Source organism: Rhipicephalus sanguineus, chromosome 11, assembly GCF_013339695.2.
Source record: "Rhipicephalus sanguineus isolate Rsan-2018 chromosome 11, BIME_Rsan_1.4, whole genome shotgun sequence".
In the NCBI taxonomy this organism is placed as follows: domain Eukaryota; kingdom Metazoa; phylum Arthropoda; class Arachnida; order Ixodida; family Ixodidae; genus Rhipicephalus; species Rhipicephalus sanguineus.
In genome coordinates, this window is record NC_051186.1 from 64,435,080 (window position 1) to 64,449,235 (window position 14,156).

The 14,156-nt window shown below is 45.6% G+C and overlaps 1 protein-coding gene across 4 annotated transcripts in view; it reads right to left on the reverse strand.

Moving 5' to 3' along the window:
• Positions 1-575: 575 nt before the first annotated feature.
• The window catches only part of LOC119374651 (uncharacterized), a 37,779-nt gene continuing 24,198 nt past the window's right edge, over positions 576-14,156 (reverse strand). For 2 of the 4 annotated variants that reach the window (XM_037644819.2, XM_037644820.2), the window contains exons 4-7: positions 14,094-14,129; positions 8,772-8,858; positions 3,364-3,468; positions 576-755 (exon numbers count right to left, since the gene is read on the reverse strand). In XM_037644819.2, the coding sequence (XP_037500747.1) occupies positions 754-755; positions 3,364-3,468; positions 8,772-8,858; positions 14,094-14,129 (230 nt within the window). In that variant the 3' untranslated portion in view covers positions 576-753. The remainder of the gene's footprint in view (positions 756-3,363; positions 3,469-8,771; positions 8,859-14,093; positions 14,130-14,156) is intronic. The other 2 variants (XM_037644823.2, XM_037644821.2) reach the window with 1 other exon arrangement.

Genomic DNA, 14,156 nt, shown 5'->3' on the forward strand with positions numbered 1-14,156 from the left:
TTTGTTGATGGTTTATCTGCTGATTATGATTAAATATTTCTGAGCGCTTTGTAATGGTTAGGCCTTTAAAGAATCCACTCGTTGCGCAATTCACATGTATTGACGCCTGCCCCGGTTCTGCGCTTCTGCCACGCAATATTACATGTGTTAAGGGGACTCCTTCCACTACACGACGTTCGTATAGTGTTTTTTTCCTAAAAAATTTCAAGAAATAGTGGGGCTCTGGGTAGCACACCTGCTTGCCACGTAGACTGCCTTATCGACACCGAAAATTTTTATTAATAATTTTATTTGCATATTTCTCGATTTTCGGTCATGGATAAGACGATGATTTTTCGCTCGCAACCAACGACGCCGACATCGACGCCGACGCTGATGCCGACATCGGAATCTCTGCAAAACGAACTTCTAATGCATTCGCGTTAAAAAGTTGGCACTGACAATTTAAAGTAGGTTCCTGTGTGATGTAGACCAGTGTTTCCACATACAACTGTGCCCGCCATACGTCTCCAGTAATCTTACCATGTTGTGTTTCTAGAATATATTTAACACGCACAATACTCTTTGGGAATTCATTGCTTTATCTTGTTTGGAGCCATTCCGGTATTCACATCTTCATTCGTAGCGAAGCGCTGCATATTTTTTTTTCCAAGAAAAAGAACGTGCACAAGTTATTTATTAGAAAGCTGTGCACATTTAGAGGAAATGTAATTTGCCGTTCAGCTGTCCACGGTGTTAAAAGGCTTTTCTGTCTCCTGAAATAAAAAAAAGTCGCAGTTTCGCCGCAAGGGCGAAGAAATTAGTGTGATAGCAACAAATAAGAAGGCCACACCAAGAACGGCAACCAGCTCGATACTTGCAGCACGTCGCTCAAGCGCAGAGGACGCATGAAAAGAACATGCACAGCACGAGCGCGAACTAACAACTCTCACAACCCGACAATTGCAGGGCGCTGCCCAAACACAAGAAAGGGCGCTCGAAAACAATGCACAGGTATAGACAGGACGAGCGCGAACTGTCACAGTTGCTACTTCTTTGTGTTTGAGCAGCGCGCTGCAAGTGTCGGCTATGCACAACTCAACGCTCTTAGACATTTTTGTTTTTGAAAATTGCAGCACGTGAAGTGACCCTCCCGCGTCTCCTGTCGCGCAGTGCCGTTACACGCATTGTTTACTTAGGGCGCCTCAATGCCAGCGTTCCTTCGTACGAAGGAACGAAGGAACGCTACCATCGAGGCGCCCTATGTTTACCCCACGATTCAAATAGCGAGTGGGTAGAGAAATGGGCCATATATTAGTGCACGTCTCTGAAGCGCCTCCAAGCTCTGCGTATCGCTAGCGGTAAATGGTCTATATAAATTGCTCGCCGTTAGTACTCTAAAGAGTGGATGGCATGTGGCCCAGTTGCCTACACCAGCGCGCTACGCGCAGCAAGAGGTGGCAGGTTCGAATCCCAGTGGCGCGCCTCTGAATTTTTTTCTTTGTGCCTTTTGTTTAGATATATGTACGTATTCATATCCGAGACATGACGGCGATGGCAAAAGCCCACCCACAGTGTCCACATAAATGCTATCGCAATAAAACAAAATACATATTAATAGTTCTTGAACAAACCCACCGAAACGAGGTAGAGATGAACACTGTGCACTGTATTTGCACAGTGTATTTACAGCGCACTGTATTTACAGCCCGAAATAAATTTCCGGTTAAATAGCAAGAAAAAGTCTTACTGAAGTCTCCTTGTGATGTGATTATAAGTTGACTTAAAATAGGAAAGCTCTCCTAGCTGAGAGCAAATGATGCGAGAGTTTATCTCAACAGGGAGCGTGGCAGTCCTGCCTTTTTTTCCTAAATAATTGCTCCGCGAAATTGCCTTGTCTTGTTTAGAAGCGATTTGTTGCAGGGTTTTGGAATATGTGTCAGTATTCAAGAAGAGCTTACAGTTGTGCCAGCTAATTATGACGTGCAGTACGATGTGCGATGATCCCACATGTAAACGAAAAAGGGTCATAAAATTATATGTCATATTTTCAATTGACGAATGAATATCTCTTCTTGCAAACTCAGTGCTGCGAGAACATACGTATATACGTTTGCTATTTCCTCGTATTGGGCCGCAGTTCCCACAGCTTGAGCTTCAGTTCCATAGCTTGAAGTTGATATCTCCTTTTAGTAGCTTTGACTTTAGTTCTTAAGCTTTTTATTCAGAGCTTAAGTTATGTTGCTTTAATTGTCTCGCTGCCGATGTAAACAATGGTCAAAAGAAAGCCCGCATAAAATCTATAAGCATTTTAACACGAAAGTGTTTTATGCCGGGGTCCACCACGGCCCCACTGACGCATTTCCGTCACGGATATGACGTTGTAAAATATAAAGACTAACATATGACAAAGAAAAAACTAAGAAAAAGTTCCGTCACCGGGAGTCGAACTTACGACCTCTCGATCGCCAGCGCGCAGCGCGGAACGACTCCGCCACAAACGGCATGTTCTCTGCTACGCTAACGGCGAGCTATTTATGTACACCATTCGCCGGTGGCGGTACTCAGAGATTGGCGGTAAGCGTCTTTTCGTTATCACTAGCGAGATGGCGCGAAGGGCTCGAAGGGCGCGCTTCAAAAGTCGTCCCCCACGCGGATTAGCCCGCGCCTCGACAGGGCGTGGTCGCTCGTGCGGGCGCTTATCTCGTGATCTCGGTGCTTTGTACCTCTTGCGCTCAGCCTGCAAGTTTCCATTGAGAGCACGAAGGTCACCTCGCTCACTGCAGCGGCCGCTTTTGCGAAAGGAGCGCGCTGCTCACACAGAAATAAGTTACAACTGTGACAGTTCGCGCTCATCCTGTGTATGTTCGTTCCGCGCGTCCTTTCTGCTTGAGTAGCGCATTGCGAGTTTCGAGCGGCTTGCCGTTCTTCGAGTAACATTACAATTTGATGCTGTAGCATTCATTCCTTCGCGCTTGGGGCGAAAGAATGCACAACAAACGCTCAACTACGTCTGTGAAGACACGTTTCACTTTCGTGTTATACCGATTCCTATGACAGAGGGATCAGCCATGTTTTTTTTTTAACTGTTGCCGATGACATGTCCCGTACGCGGTCATGCGTGTGCTACGGTAACAACGTGAGGCAAATGCCTCGTAGGGTGGTCTGTAGATTAAAGAGAATGCAAACACCCTATAAAATTTTCTTGACTATGTAACCTGAAATTGTGTTGAACTTTCCGCGGCTTCCTCAAGTTAGTGCAGCTTTGAAACAGGCGACATAGAGCACTGCGAAAGTGCCTACTTCTTTAGGTAGTACATAAGCATTTACTGCCTGATAGATAATTGGTACCAAATTTGTTACAAAACTAGATCCCATACTTACAACACCGACACGCGCATCCATATCTTGTAAGTTTGCATCTTGGCCAACGCCTCTTGGGCCAGCATTTTGGCAGCCAATATAAGACGCAGGAGCTCCACTGCGAGACTAAAAGCAGACAGAAAATCAAGAAATAGTAACTAACAAAAAGTTGGCATGAATACAAAGCACTAACTGATTATACAGCGCAAACTACGTGGCGGAAAGCCCTCTTCGGGCTCGGGTCTAGTCTTTGCGAAGCTACAGTTGCTTCAAACGACACTGTCTTAGTTGACGGCAACATCCGCCTTCATGACTACGTGTGCCGTACGGCTAGCCTCGTACCGAAGTGCGCCTTACTGCCAAAAGCATCTGCGCCGATACTTCGGTGATTTACGCGGCATGTGTGAAGCCTGGCGCTGGACAAGGAAAAAAGAAAAGTGTGTGTCGGAAGGTGGGGATATCCTTTTGCGATATGTACCCCTCAGATGGAATTATTCGTTAAAGAGGTTGCTTCTTCAGAAAAAGCTAGAACTTTGTGCCTTGTAAAATCACCTCGTGTCTCCATCATCATCTTCATCAGTCTCAATCCCGTTCCGTTTTCCACTGTGCAGAGTAGAAAGCCTGAGCGCACAAGTTCAGGCCGTCCTCGCTGCCTACTTCCAATAAATCTATCATTCTCTCTCAGTCTCTCATTGAGATAAAGAAGATGGGTGTTTGTGGTTTTCCTTTATGATATTTGTTTTTGTAGCATTAGCTACAATTGCCTAGCCGGAGCCGATTTCGCGTGGTTCCTCATGAGTCGTGCTGCGCATGCGTGAGGATCAGTGCGGAGCCGGCATCTCACGCGCCCTCCGCCACCGCCGCGCGCGGCTCGCCGCTGCTGGTGGTGGAGAGCGGGAGGAGTGGCGTCGTAGCCGGGCAGACAGACTGGCGCCAGCGCGCGCGACTCGCTGCTGCATCTCTGCGCATTTTAGAGGGATGACGTCGTAGCCATGGCGCGCGCAGCTATTCGCCTTCGTTGTGCAGTCACCGTCTGACAATGCGCTCGTGCCGCTTGATAGCGCCTCTTACTGGCGTTTGCAGGTGGGTAACGCCATGGAGAAGGAGAGCGCAAATGCTGCTCCTCGGCGCAGAAGAGACGAGAAGCTCATGTCATCGGATCCCGAAGCAGTTGCCTGGCAATTAGCGGTTCAGCGTACAAATAATGAAGAAGCAACCGCACGTTGAGTAAAAATAAATATGCATGTGCCACATAATACGTATACTGTGTGTGTGTGTCATGGGAGCAGCAGTGAGCATGACAATCAAGGTAATCCTAGACAGTCTGGAAAGCTCAGAATAATCAGCTGAACCTTTGCTAACGCTATGTATATCCTGGCATAGCCGAGCTAAGCCACTGCATTTTTTTTGTGAAGGAACAAGACACTACTTCCTATCATCATCATCACCATCATCATCATTTATTGAACCCTTAAAGGCCTTAAACAAGGCATTACATAAGTGGGGTCGGGAGCAACTAAGTATCATAAGTACATGTCATGACACAAATGCAGTGCTTAAAGAATAACAGTGAAGCAAATATACATTGCACAGTGTTGAACACAAAGATAAAGCAGATTGTGAAAGTGTCAAAACTTTTAACTATTACACGCGGTTGGTCGCAAGGCGCGAACACAAATTAATACTGGAAGGTTAAAGAAAAATAAGGTAAAAAAAACTTTATTGAAAAGCAGAAGCTTTGCTGAACAACAGGTATGCGCGGAGGTCAGCTGAAAAGAGAAGACAGCAACACTCTGAATTTGACTGGGTCGCGCTCATGAACACCATATTCAGGAAGACTGTTCCAATGTTGAATGGCTGATGGCAAGAAGGATTTGTTAAATGCTTGAGTTGAGCCATGAAGACGTTGTACACTTTTAGAGTTGTACAGTCGACGGGAAGTGCGAGTTGGAGGAATGAGCAGAGTGCCATGCAGGTGAGAAAAGTTGTGATATAGTTTGTGAAACAGGCTGATCTGTGCGGTTTTTCTGCGAACAGCTAGAGGGGTTAGCTCAAGAGACGATTTGATATGAGTGACGCTTGCATGTTTACTGTACTGAGATGATATGAACCGGGCTGCACGATTTTGCACCGCCTCGAGGGAGCTGATGAGGTAGTCTTGATGAGGACTCCAAATGGCGGAGGCAAATTCTAGTTTAGATCCGACGAAAATTGTAATTCGCACATGTACGCATATTTCTTTGCCTAATGTAAAAAGGTAGGCGAGCGACTTTCGCAAAAAAAATCAACTTTGACAGTTTGGTCAAAGATAAGAAAGTTGCAGTCAAATTGGTTCCTGATATGTTTTTTGTGCTATGACTATAAAGGTGGTATGCCTTTTCGAGTGATTGTTTCTGAGAGGCACACTTGTGAGGAGTGTGTAGCGGTGTTCTGCAGCGCAACCTTGTTCTGTTGGTAGGGGATGACCCTTTCGGGAAAGAATTCTAAGTACGTTGTTGAAAGTTTCATCCACCATTTGGAGATTGGCGCGAATTTCTTCTCAGTCGATGTTAAAGATTTATAATAACGCGCCACGGTGGCCTAGTGGTTGTGGTGCTCGGCTGCTGAATCGCAGGTCGCGGGATTCGAATCCCGGCTGCGGAGGACGCATTCTCAATGGAGGTGAAAATGATGGAGGCCCGAGTAATTCGATTTTGGTGCACGTTAAGGAACCCCAGGTGGCGGAAATTTCCGGAGCCCTCCACTACGGCGTCTCTCACAATCATATCTTGGTTTTGGGACGTTAAACCCCAATAATTATTATTATTATTATTATAAAAATTTATATTATTTCATCCCGAGTGACTTGTTGTTCATTGTTGAAGCGTCAATTTCCGGGTTTGGTTCGGTATGTTTTCAATATGAATGTGGTGTCTCCATTCAACAGTTTTTTGACAAGTGAACACACACAAGTGTGTTAAAGGTGTTGTGTTATGCTGATGTCTTTTTAATAGCGAAGCTGTGCTTAGTCGAGACTTTCATGCCCGGGGTCGGCGTAAAAGTGATCACGTGGCATTGCAGTGTGGCGAGAGTCAGGCTCCCTATGAAGGGGAGGGCTGCGCCGTGCTGTGAGAGGCGAGGGAGTACTGCGATAGCCGAGAGCTTGCATGCGAGATGCGAGGGCGAGGGCGAGGGCGAGGGCGAAGGATGTCGAGGGATGAACCTTCGAGAAACGCGCCAGTATGCTGTGAAGGTTAGGCGCAGTGGAGTGTAAAATATTGTGCCAGTGTTTAGGAGTTTGCGCTTTCAGAATGGCGAACATTTTTCGCGCTCTCGATGAAGAAGCCGCCCAAAATGAGTGTCAGCGAGAGCTGACGTGCGAACAGGCATGCCGTCGCTGAGCCAACCGCCATGCTAGGGCAATGGAGACCGAAGATAAGTGCCAACGAAAGGAACACTTGAAAAACATAGAGGCGTCATATAGCCTGATCAATTCGCTGCTTCGCTGTTTCGACAGCGTTCACGAAGTGAAGCTGGTTGGACTTTGTTTTGTTTTGCTTAGCACCGACCCAGATGTTTAGCCCATTTGTGTAGTGCAACCGCTTGCATTATTCAAAGTGTGTCTTAGATGCTAGAGGCTATGCACAAGGCGTCTCACCAAGGTGGTTTGAAGTTTTTAGACCTCAGCCTTAAGTTTTTGAAGGATCACAAATGTTGGCAGTATTACCCGCTCAGCCGGAAACCATTACTGTAGTTCAGGTCTACCCACACCGAACTGGTGGAAACAGCTATTAGCACGTGTCTGAACAGCATGCTCATGGAATCTTCCAAATACCTTACGGAAAGTAGTTTCAGCATAGGAAAATATCGCCTGGGATCATCACGTTACCTCAAAAAGTCACTTTCGCGATAAGGGTGAAGCTATGAGTGCAATAGCAATTACTTGAAATGTTATACGATGTAAGGTTAGAAGCCCAATCCTTTAGGAAACGCCGCCATTGCCGCGAGCGAAGTGACTTTGGTGCGGTCTCAGGCTTCAACGCAAACTCTGTGATGAGAGCAAACACGTACAGTGTTGTCAGCCATCTACTGATCGCCTTAAACCTCTGAAGATACGGGATATTGGGTACCCACGCCCAGTCGACGAACACATTCCCTGCGGTACCCATGCAGCGCCCCCCCCCCCAACCTCCGGCTACTATCTTCGTGCGCCTTTCGCATCCCTGGTCGAGTGGCGTTCGTCTGCAGCGTTCGTGCGCTTTCACTTGCACATTGAACATACGACGCGTTGAACGATATTATCGATTTGGACTTTACGAGGAACATGACGGCGCCGGTGATTGCGACGCCAACAGCGACGGCAAAAATGTGCTTGGAGTTTCCATATAGTTGGTATGACAGGTTAGAAGTTGCAGCGATTCCAATCTGTTAAGGCGCGTGACAAGCGGAGCGGACGGGCCCACTCCCGTCTCTGGTCTTGTAGGCGTCCTTCATAAGCGCCCGGCTCCTCAGGAGTCCTCACGATGCGCAGTATTCCCATATATGCCATTCAAGATCGCACAAACGCAGCACCTTGACTTCACTGACAGCTTTATATTCACGTTACAGCTAGAACCCCAGGTGGTCGAAATTTCCGGAGCCCTCCGTACGGCGTCCCTCATAATAATATCGTGGTTTTGGGGCGTTAAACGCCAGATACTGCTACTACTATACTTGACTTGTCTGACGTCGCCAAATACTTACGAAACGTGTACTTCTGCCCTGAAGCTTCCTCTACATTGTAACAAAATAGAAAGTTAGGCGAGTTGGTGCATATTCATATTTAACATTACATTACATTACATTGCATTACATCACATTACACTCTACATTACGTGGTGTTGCACTACCTCCAGGTGGTGCAACAGCAAGCGATCCAGGCACCTTTGTCAGCCTCATCACTGAGTGCTTCATGAAGTGACGTCACGTAGTGACGTGATGATGGTGTCATAAAATTTGGTGACACATAGTGTAACAAAGCCGTAACATGATGGCACCCGCCGTGGTGGTCTGGTGGTTATGGCACTCGTCCAGGAACAAACGCATCCTAATTAAACTTCAATTGAAAGCAAAAAGAGATTGGCGTGGGCAGGGCATGTATGGACAAGCCAAGGTAACCGATGATCATGAAGAGTAACACAAAAGACTCCATGAAGAGGCAGGCATGGTTCTGGAGGCAGAAAGTGAGATAGGCCGACAGGTTAGGAAGTTTGCGGGGCTAACATGACCGCAGCAAGTACAGCACTGAGTTAATTCGAGAAACATAGGAGAGGTCTTCGCTCTGTAGTGAACTTAGTCCGGCTGAAAATGCCGACGATGGTAATATATTTGCTACAGCATATATATATATATATATATATATATATATATATATATATATATATATATATATATATGCGAATTAAACTTACTGCATTCTGTGTACACAACCCCATCCATTATCAAGCAGGCAAGCTGGTTTCCAAGGGGACAGTGCGTTTTTTCGCATAATGGTTCAACTGGAAAGAAATTGCACACATATCAATAATTTTAGTATTGCACACGCAGCGTTCAGGAATATTCGAGCATCCAAGGTTTATCAGCTTGTCATTACCGAAAGAAAGCCAATGTGAACACGCGCTAATACGACCCAATAGAAACGTGCTCAGGACATACGGGCTTTACGTCAAGTTATATTTCAACTCATAGGACTCGGAAAACTTAGTTTTCAGTTGAAGTTATCCTTGCAAATGGACAACCCTTTACTTTGCGTATTGCTAGTGGTTACTGTTGGCTCTTGGCACGTATTGAGTCGGCCGTTGGAATGATGGACACAGTTCCCAGATTTAGTGAAGAACGGTACGGGCAGGCGTAACAGGGAGAACTCTACAACTTTGAGTACTTTGAGTAACGTAGTGAAACGTACAAACCATGACGTGGTTAATGTTTCCCACACCATTCACTACCTATGTAGTAACCGCAGGGCTTCACTGAAAAGTTAGTCACTTTACTACCATAATCTTTACTCCTTACAGTAAACACTTTCATCGAAATAGCAATACCAAGCTAGTAACTTTCATACATCGACACATCGACAGTCACGGCCTCGTGAGCACAGTTTATAACACAAATGAACCACTATTGCCCTATTTATTTATGCACATTTCGTTTTCGTGTGCAGTTGGCATTTTGAAATCAAGTGGGATTTCTTATAACTTACGTGTAGCATGTACGTGTTAAATTACGTACCACAAAATTGTTATTCCGACATAATAAAGGAAATTTTAGTTTGTCGAAATTTTCAATAGAACGGTAACAATTTTAGCCGAGCAATCTGCGGCCAGTAGAGGTAACATTTCCGAATCCGTCACGGTGCAAGTAGTGTCCTTTATTAACTCTGGCATGCTCAGTAGTAATGGAACGCCTAATACTGCTCATATGGTATAATATAGCTCATATAATATTATATACTGGTAAACTACTCGCGACACAAGGTATGGTTGCCATGTGATAATAAATGCTCTAATTATCACCTGGTTGCTATCTTTTTGAATGGTGTGCAGTGCATGCAGATAATTTACGCTAAACGACCCCGAAGCATATATGCGGGAGAGAGAAGACCGAGGCTAGGAAAAAAGTTAAGCTTCGAGGGCACCGGTAATGAATTTTTCGCGCCCTGGATCGATAGTGAGAGCACGAGAAACTGCTAGCTCATAAAGGCGAAGTGGAGTACCGTTGTAGTGTGGGGGCGAGCACCGATGAGAACGGTGAATATTCGAGCAGCGCAATGATGCAGCCTCGATAAGAAGCGAAAGTGACTACTGTTGCACATATTTCGAAGCAAGAAAAAAACCGGCCCTAGCTTGCACTATTGGCGCAACTTTAAGGGACAGCGGGGCTGGTCGGTACCTAGCTAGGCCTGACAATACGAAGTAATGCCAAGTTATACGAAGCGATGTCAAGTGATGCCAAGTTCCAGTCCCATCTCGCCGTGTAGGCCGCACTACGTCGCGGACTACATTAAACCAGTCGAGTCCAACAGTGTCGCTTGGCAGCGCGCTGCGACTCCCGTAAGCGGCTTCGTCATCAGCAGTGCGAGACTTTTTCGGTCTCCCTGTGTCTCGTCTGGCGCCGCCACCACGCACCGGCTTTATAGACAACAAAGGAACGCATGCGCAGTTGGCCGTAACATCACGTCAGGTGCGGCCGAGCAGTTGCGCGCAGTGTCCAGGCAGGCGGGCTGGTGGCGGAGCAGTGTATGGGCTAGCGAAGCAGGCAACCAGCTGTGCAACCGGTTGCTAGGCAACGCGTGGTGACGCAGCGGCGCAGGGTTTTTTTGTTCGCGTTGGACAGAATGTGGTTGGATTAAACAGCTCTGCTGTTAAAAAAACAGTGGCAGATTTTGAAAATGTCAAGTGGACGTGCAAAACAGAGCCTTAAGGAGACACTATGTCCGGGAAGAGTAGCGTTCGGAGGGTTGCTTGCTCAGTTAAGTGCGATTGGTAATTTTGCAGCGATAAAAGTTTACGGAGTATCCTGGAGAAAAGTGTTCATATAATTGTCGTATTGTTGACTCTTGTCCATGGTTAAGAACACAAAAAGAGCACATGAAGAAACATCTTGCTTTTAGCTAGCAGAATCGTCAGGGTACAATAAATTCACCATTCTGTCCGTTCAAACCTCTCAACTTCTTGCCTAGGAATAACTCAGACTATGCTATGCTCTTATTCATAGAAACAACAGTACGGGAAAAGGATGACGGACGATGAAGAAATATTCTACGCTAGAGCTAACTCAAAACTGCTTTTATGTAATGCTAAAAATACATTTACACACAGAAAGACTGCGCTTGTCAAAAGGGATAACATAAAAATAGTACTACCAATGCCCGTGTATGTGGTTTTTTCAATATGCTTAAATTCGCTGTCATGCAGCAGCAATTATTGTCGCTGCACGTAAGCATCCGGAATATCGGCAATTATAATACGCGATACGATTTCGAACTTTCTCTGTGATGATTAACCAGGCGCTAAACAAAGCGCTAGTTTTATTGAGAAAGAGTTGGCAACATCACAAATGGCAATGGGGCGCTAAATGATAGTGGATAGTACTGCTCAACGATTTCTGTGTTCTCCGAGTTGTATGATAACACATTATCCTCTGTTGCCCATGCGCAGTAGTCCACGGGGTATATGTATTTTGTATACCCCTCCTTAGGAGCAATCGACAAACTATCTTACGTGTATCTGAAAGCATCTTCTTCCTTTTGCATGCTATGTGCCTTTCTTTGTCCCACTGAACAAATGCAGCTTAATTTAATGCTTGCGGAAAAAATCTTACCCCCACCAAACTTTTTTCCTACAAATTTTTGGCCATGTCCACTTTGTGGACATAAGAAACAACCACCACTTTATCGTTTTCATTAATGTGCCCCGGAGAAGCAGGTGCACATTTGTCGTTATTTACACTCCGCAAGAGCTTATCACAAGCAAAATGTGAACGGATAACGTAACACAAAGCGATTTAAAAAAAATAAAAAATGCATGTACAAAGAATGGCGGCCATTTTTAAATAAGACTGAAAAACTCCGCGTAAAGGAGTGACCGAAATTGATTGGAGTCTCCAAATGGCAGTATCTTGTCGGAAAAGTGTGAGTCACCTGACTTACTCCGAATAAATTATTTGCATGAAATGTTTCCCGCTTATATATTTGTTTCTGCCTTTCATAAGAAAACCGTCAATTCCGCCTTTCCTTTGAATATATGGCGTAAAGTTAACGGTCAGCCTTGAGATGCTTGAGATGCGTGTTTTGCAACTAATTATGCTTCAAAAAAAAATCACACCATCTCCCGCTAAAGGGGATAATGAGGCGATGCGAAGCAGAGTTTCGGCATGTCGAGCCGCGTTTCAGAGGGGGGAGGGGAGAGGGGGAGAAGAGAGGGAAAGTGGAGAGGGGAAAAAGGGGGAGTGGGAAGGTAAAGAGGAGATAGGAAGTGGAGAAGGGAATGGGAAAGGGGGAGAGGAGGTGCGGGGAGCGGGTTTGCGCATGCTCAGGTGGTCACGCCGCACACCACCACCACCGGATTGAACTCCGCAATAAGATGCTTCGCATCTAAAAACGAGATAAGAACCACACATTGCAGAAAAATAACAAGTGGTTCCTATGTGTATTTAGACAATTCGGTGCTTTTGCTAGCCACATTATGATGCGTCATACTATCATTCAAATGTCATCACTTCGTCGTCACAAGGTATTTGTGCCAGACACAACAAAGCGACCGGCTTTTCTGCCCTCCCGGTGCCCATTCTTGCCATATTGCGTGCATCGGGGATTTGAAAATTGATCATAAATATTTCGAATGACTGATTGTTTTTTTTATTTCTAAAAATTGGGATAAAATAAGTTGTTAGAACGTGCAACTTTTCGACGTAGCAACAGAACTAGATTTAATAATCTAAAATAATTAACAAATAACTGTTACTTATCATTGCGATAGCAATTATATGGTGAGTCTCGGCTGGTTTTGCCATCGCCGTCATGTCTCGTATATATATATATATATATATATATATATATAAGCCACAAAGAAAAATAGCTGACAAAAGTTTTTTTCAGAGGCGCGGATTCGAACCGGTGACCACTCGCTCAGCAGCGTGTGGGGTTATTCGACTCGGTCACGGAGAGTACGTCCCCCAACATAGTAATGGTGGGCTATTTCTATACACCATTTGCCGCTGGCGGTACGCCGAGCTCGGATGCGCTTCAACGTGTTTTCTTGATCGCGAGCGAGATGGTGCGAACGGCGCAAAGGGCGCGCTTTATAGGTCGTCGCCCCGCTCGTTGCGATGCGCACCTGCCTGCTACATCTACCGGCTGTACTTTGCCCTACAGGGCAGTGTCGCTCGTGCGCGCGCGCTTCTATCGTGGTGGGGGTGGTTCGTACATCTTGTCGTTTCATCGCAAAGCTGAAGTTACAGAGCGCACGAAGGTTACTTCTCTCATTGTAGCGACCGCGTTTGCGAAGGAGCGCGCTGCTCAAACAAAAAAAGTAACTCTGACAGTTGTTAGTTCGCGCTCGTCTTATGTATACCTGTGCGCTTGTTTCTTGCGTCCTTCTGTGTGTTTGGGCGGTGAGCTTTAAGTGTGCAGCGCTGACAGTGGGTGTTAGTTCGAGCTCGCATTGTGTGTGCTCTTTTCTTGCATGCTTTGTGCTTGAGCAGCGCTCTAGAAGTTTCGATCTGCTTACCGTTCTTCGCGTTAAATTGCAATATATAGCTTTCCCATTCACTGCTTCGCCAATGCGGCGAAAGTGACTTTGTTTACATTGCAAATTTAGCAAGAGTAAAGTATTTAGGCCGTGCGGTAGAGCTTGCCTGCAAGGACGATAGGTGCTTCACGGTGATGTAATTATTATAACAAATATTTGTTTGTCACAAAACAGCGGAAGATGATCTTAACCTTGCGCAAGTATGAAGGCTAACACTTCCCGACGGCTCTCAAATCTAATAATTCAGATTATTGTTGTTGGGATCAATGTGGCAAAAGTAGTCACGAGCTCATTAAATATTCTACAATAATGAGAGTACGTCCTCAGCTCCTTGCAGTCCTGACGACTGATTATTTTACTGCGTAATATATGGTACTTGTTGTAAATGAATATGCAAGGATTCCCGTTCGTTTTATTTTAAGTGGTTCTACAAGAGGAATGGTGTGTGTAGGCTGTATATAAAGCTCTGTCGAAAAGTAATCTCACCTGGATCCTTTGGCCTCAAGCCTCTCCACAACAGTCCTGCAGAGCAAAATTTAACAAAAAGTA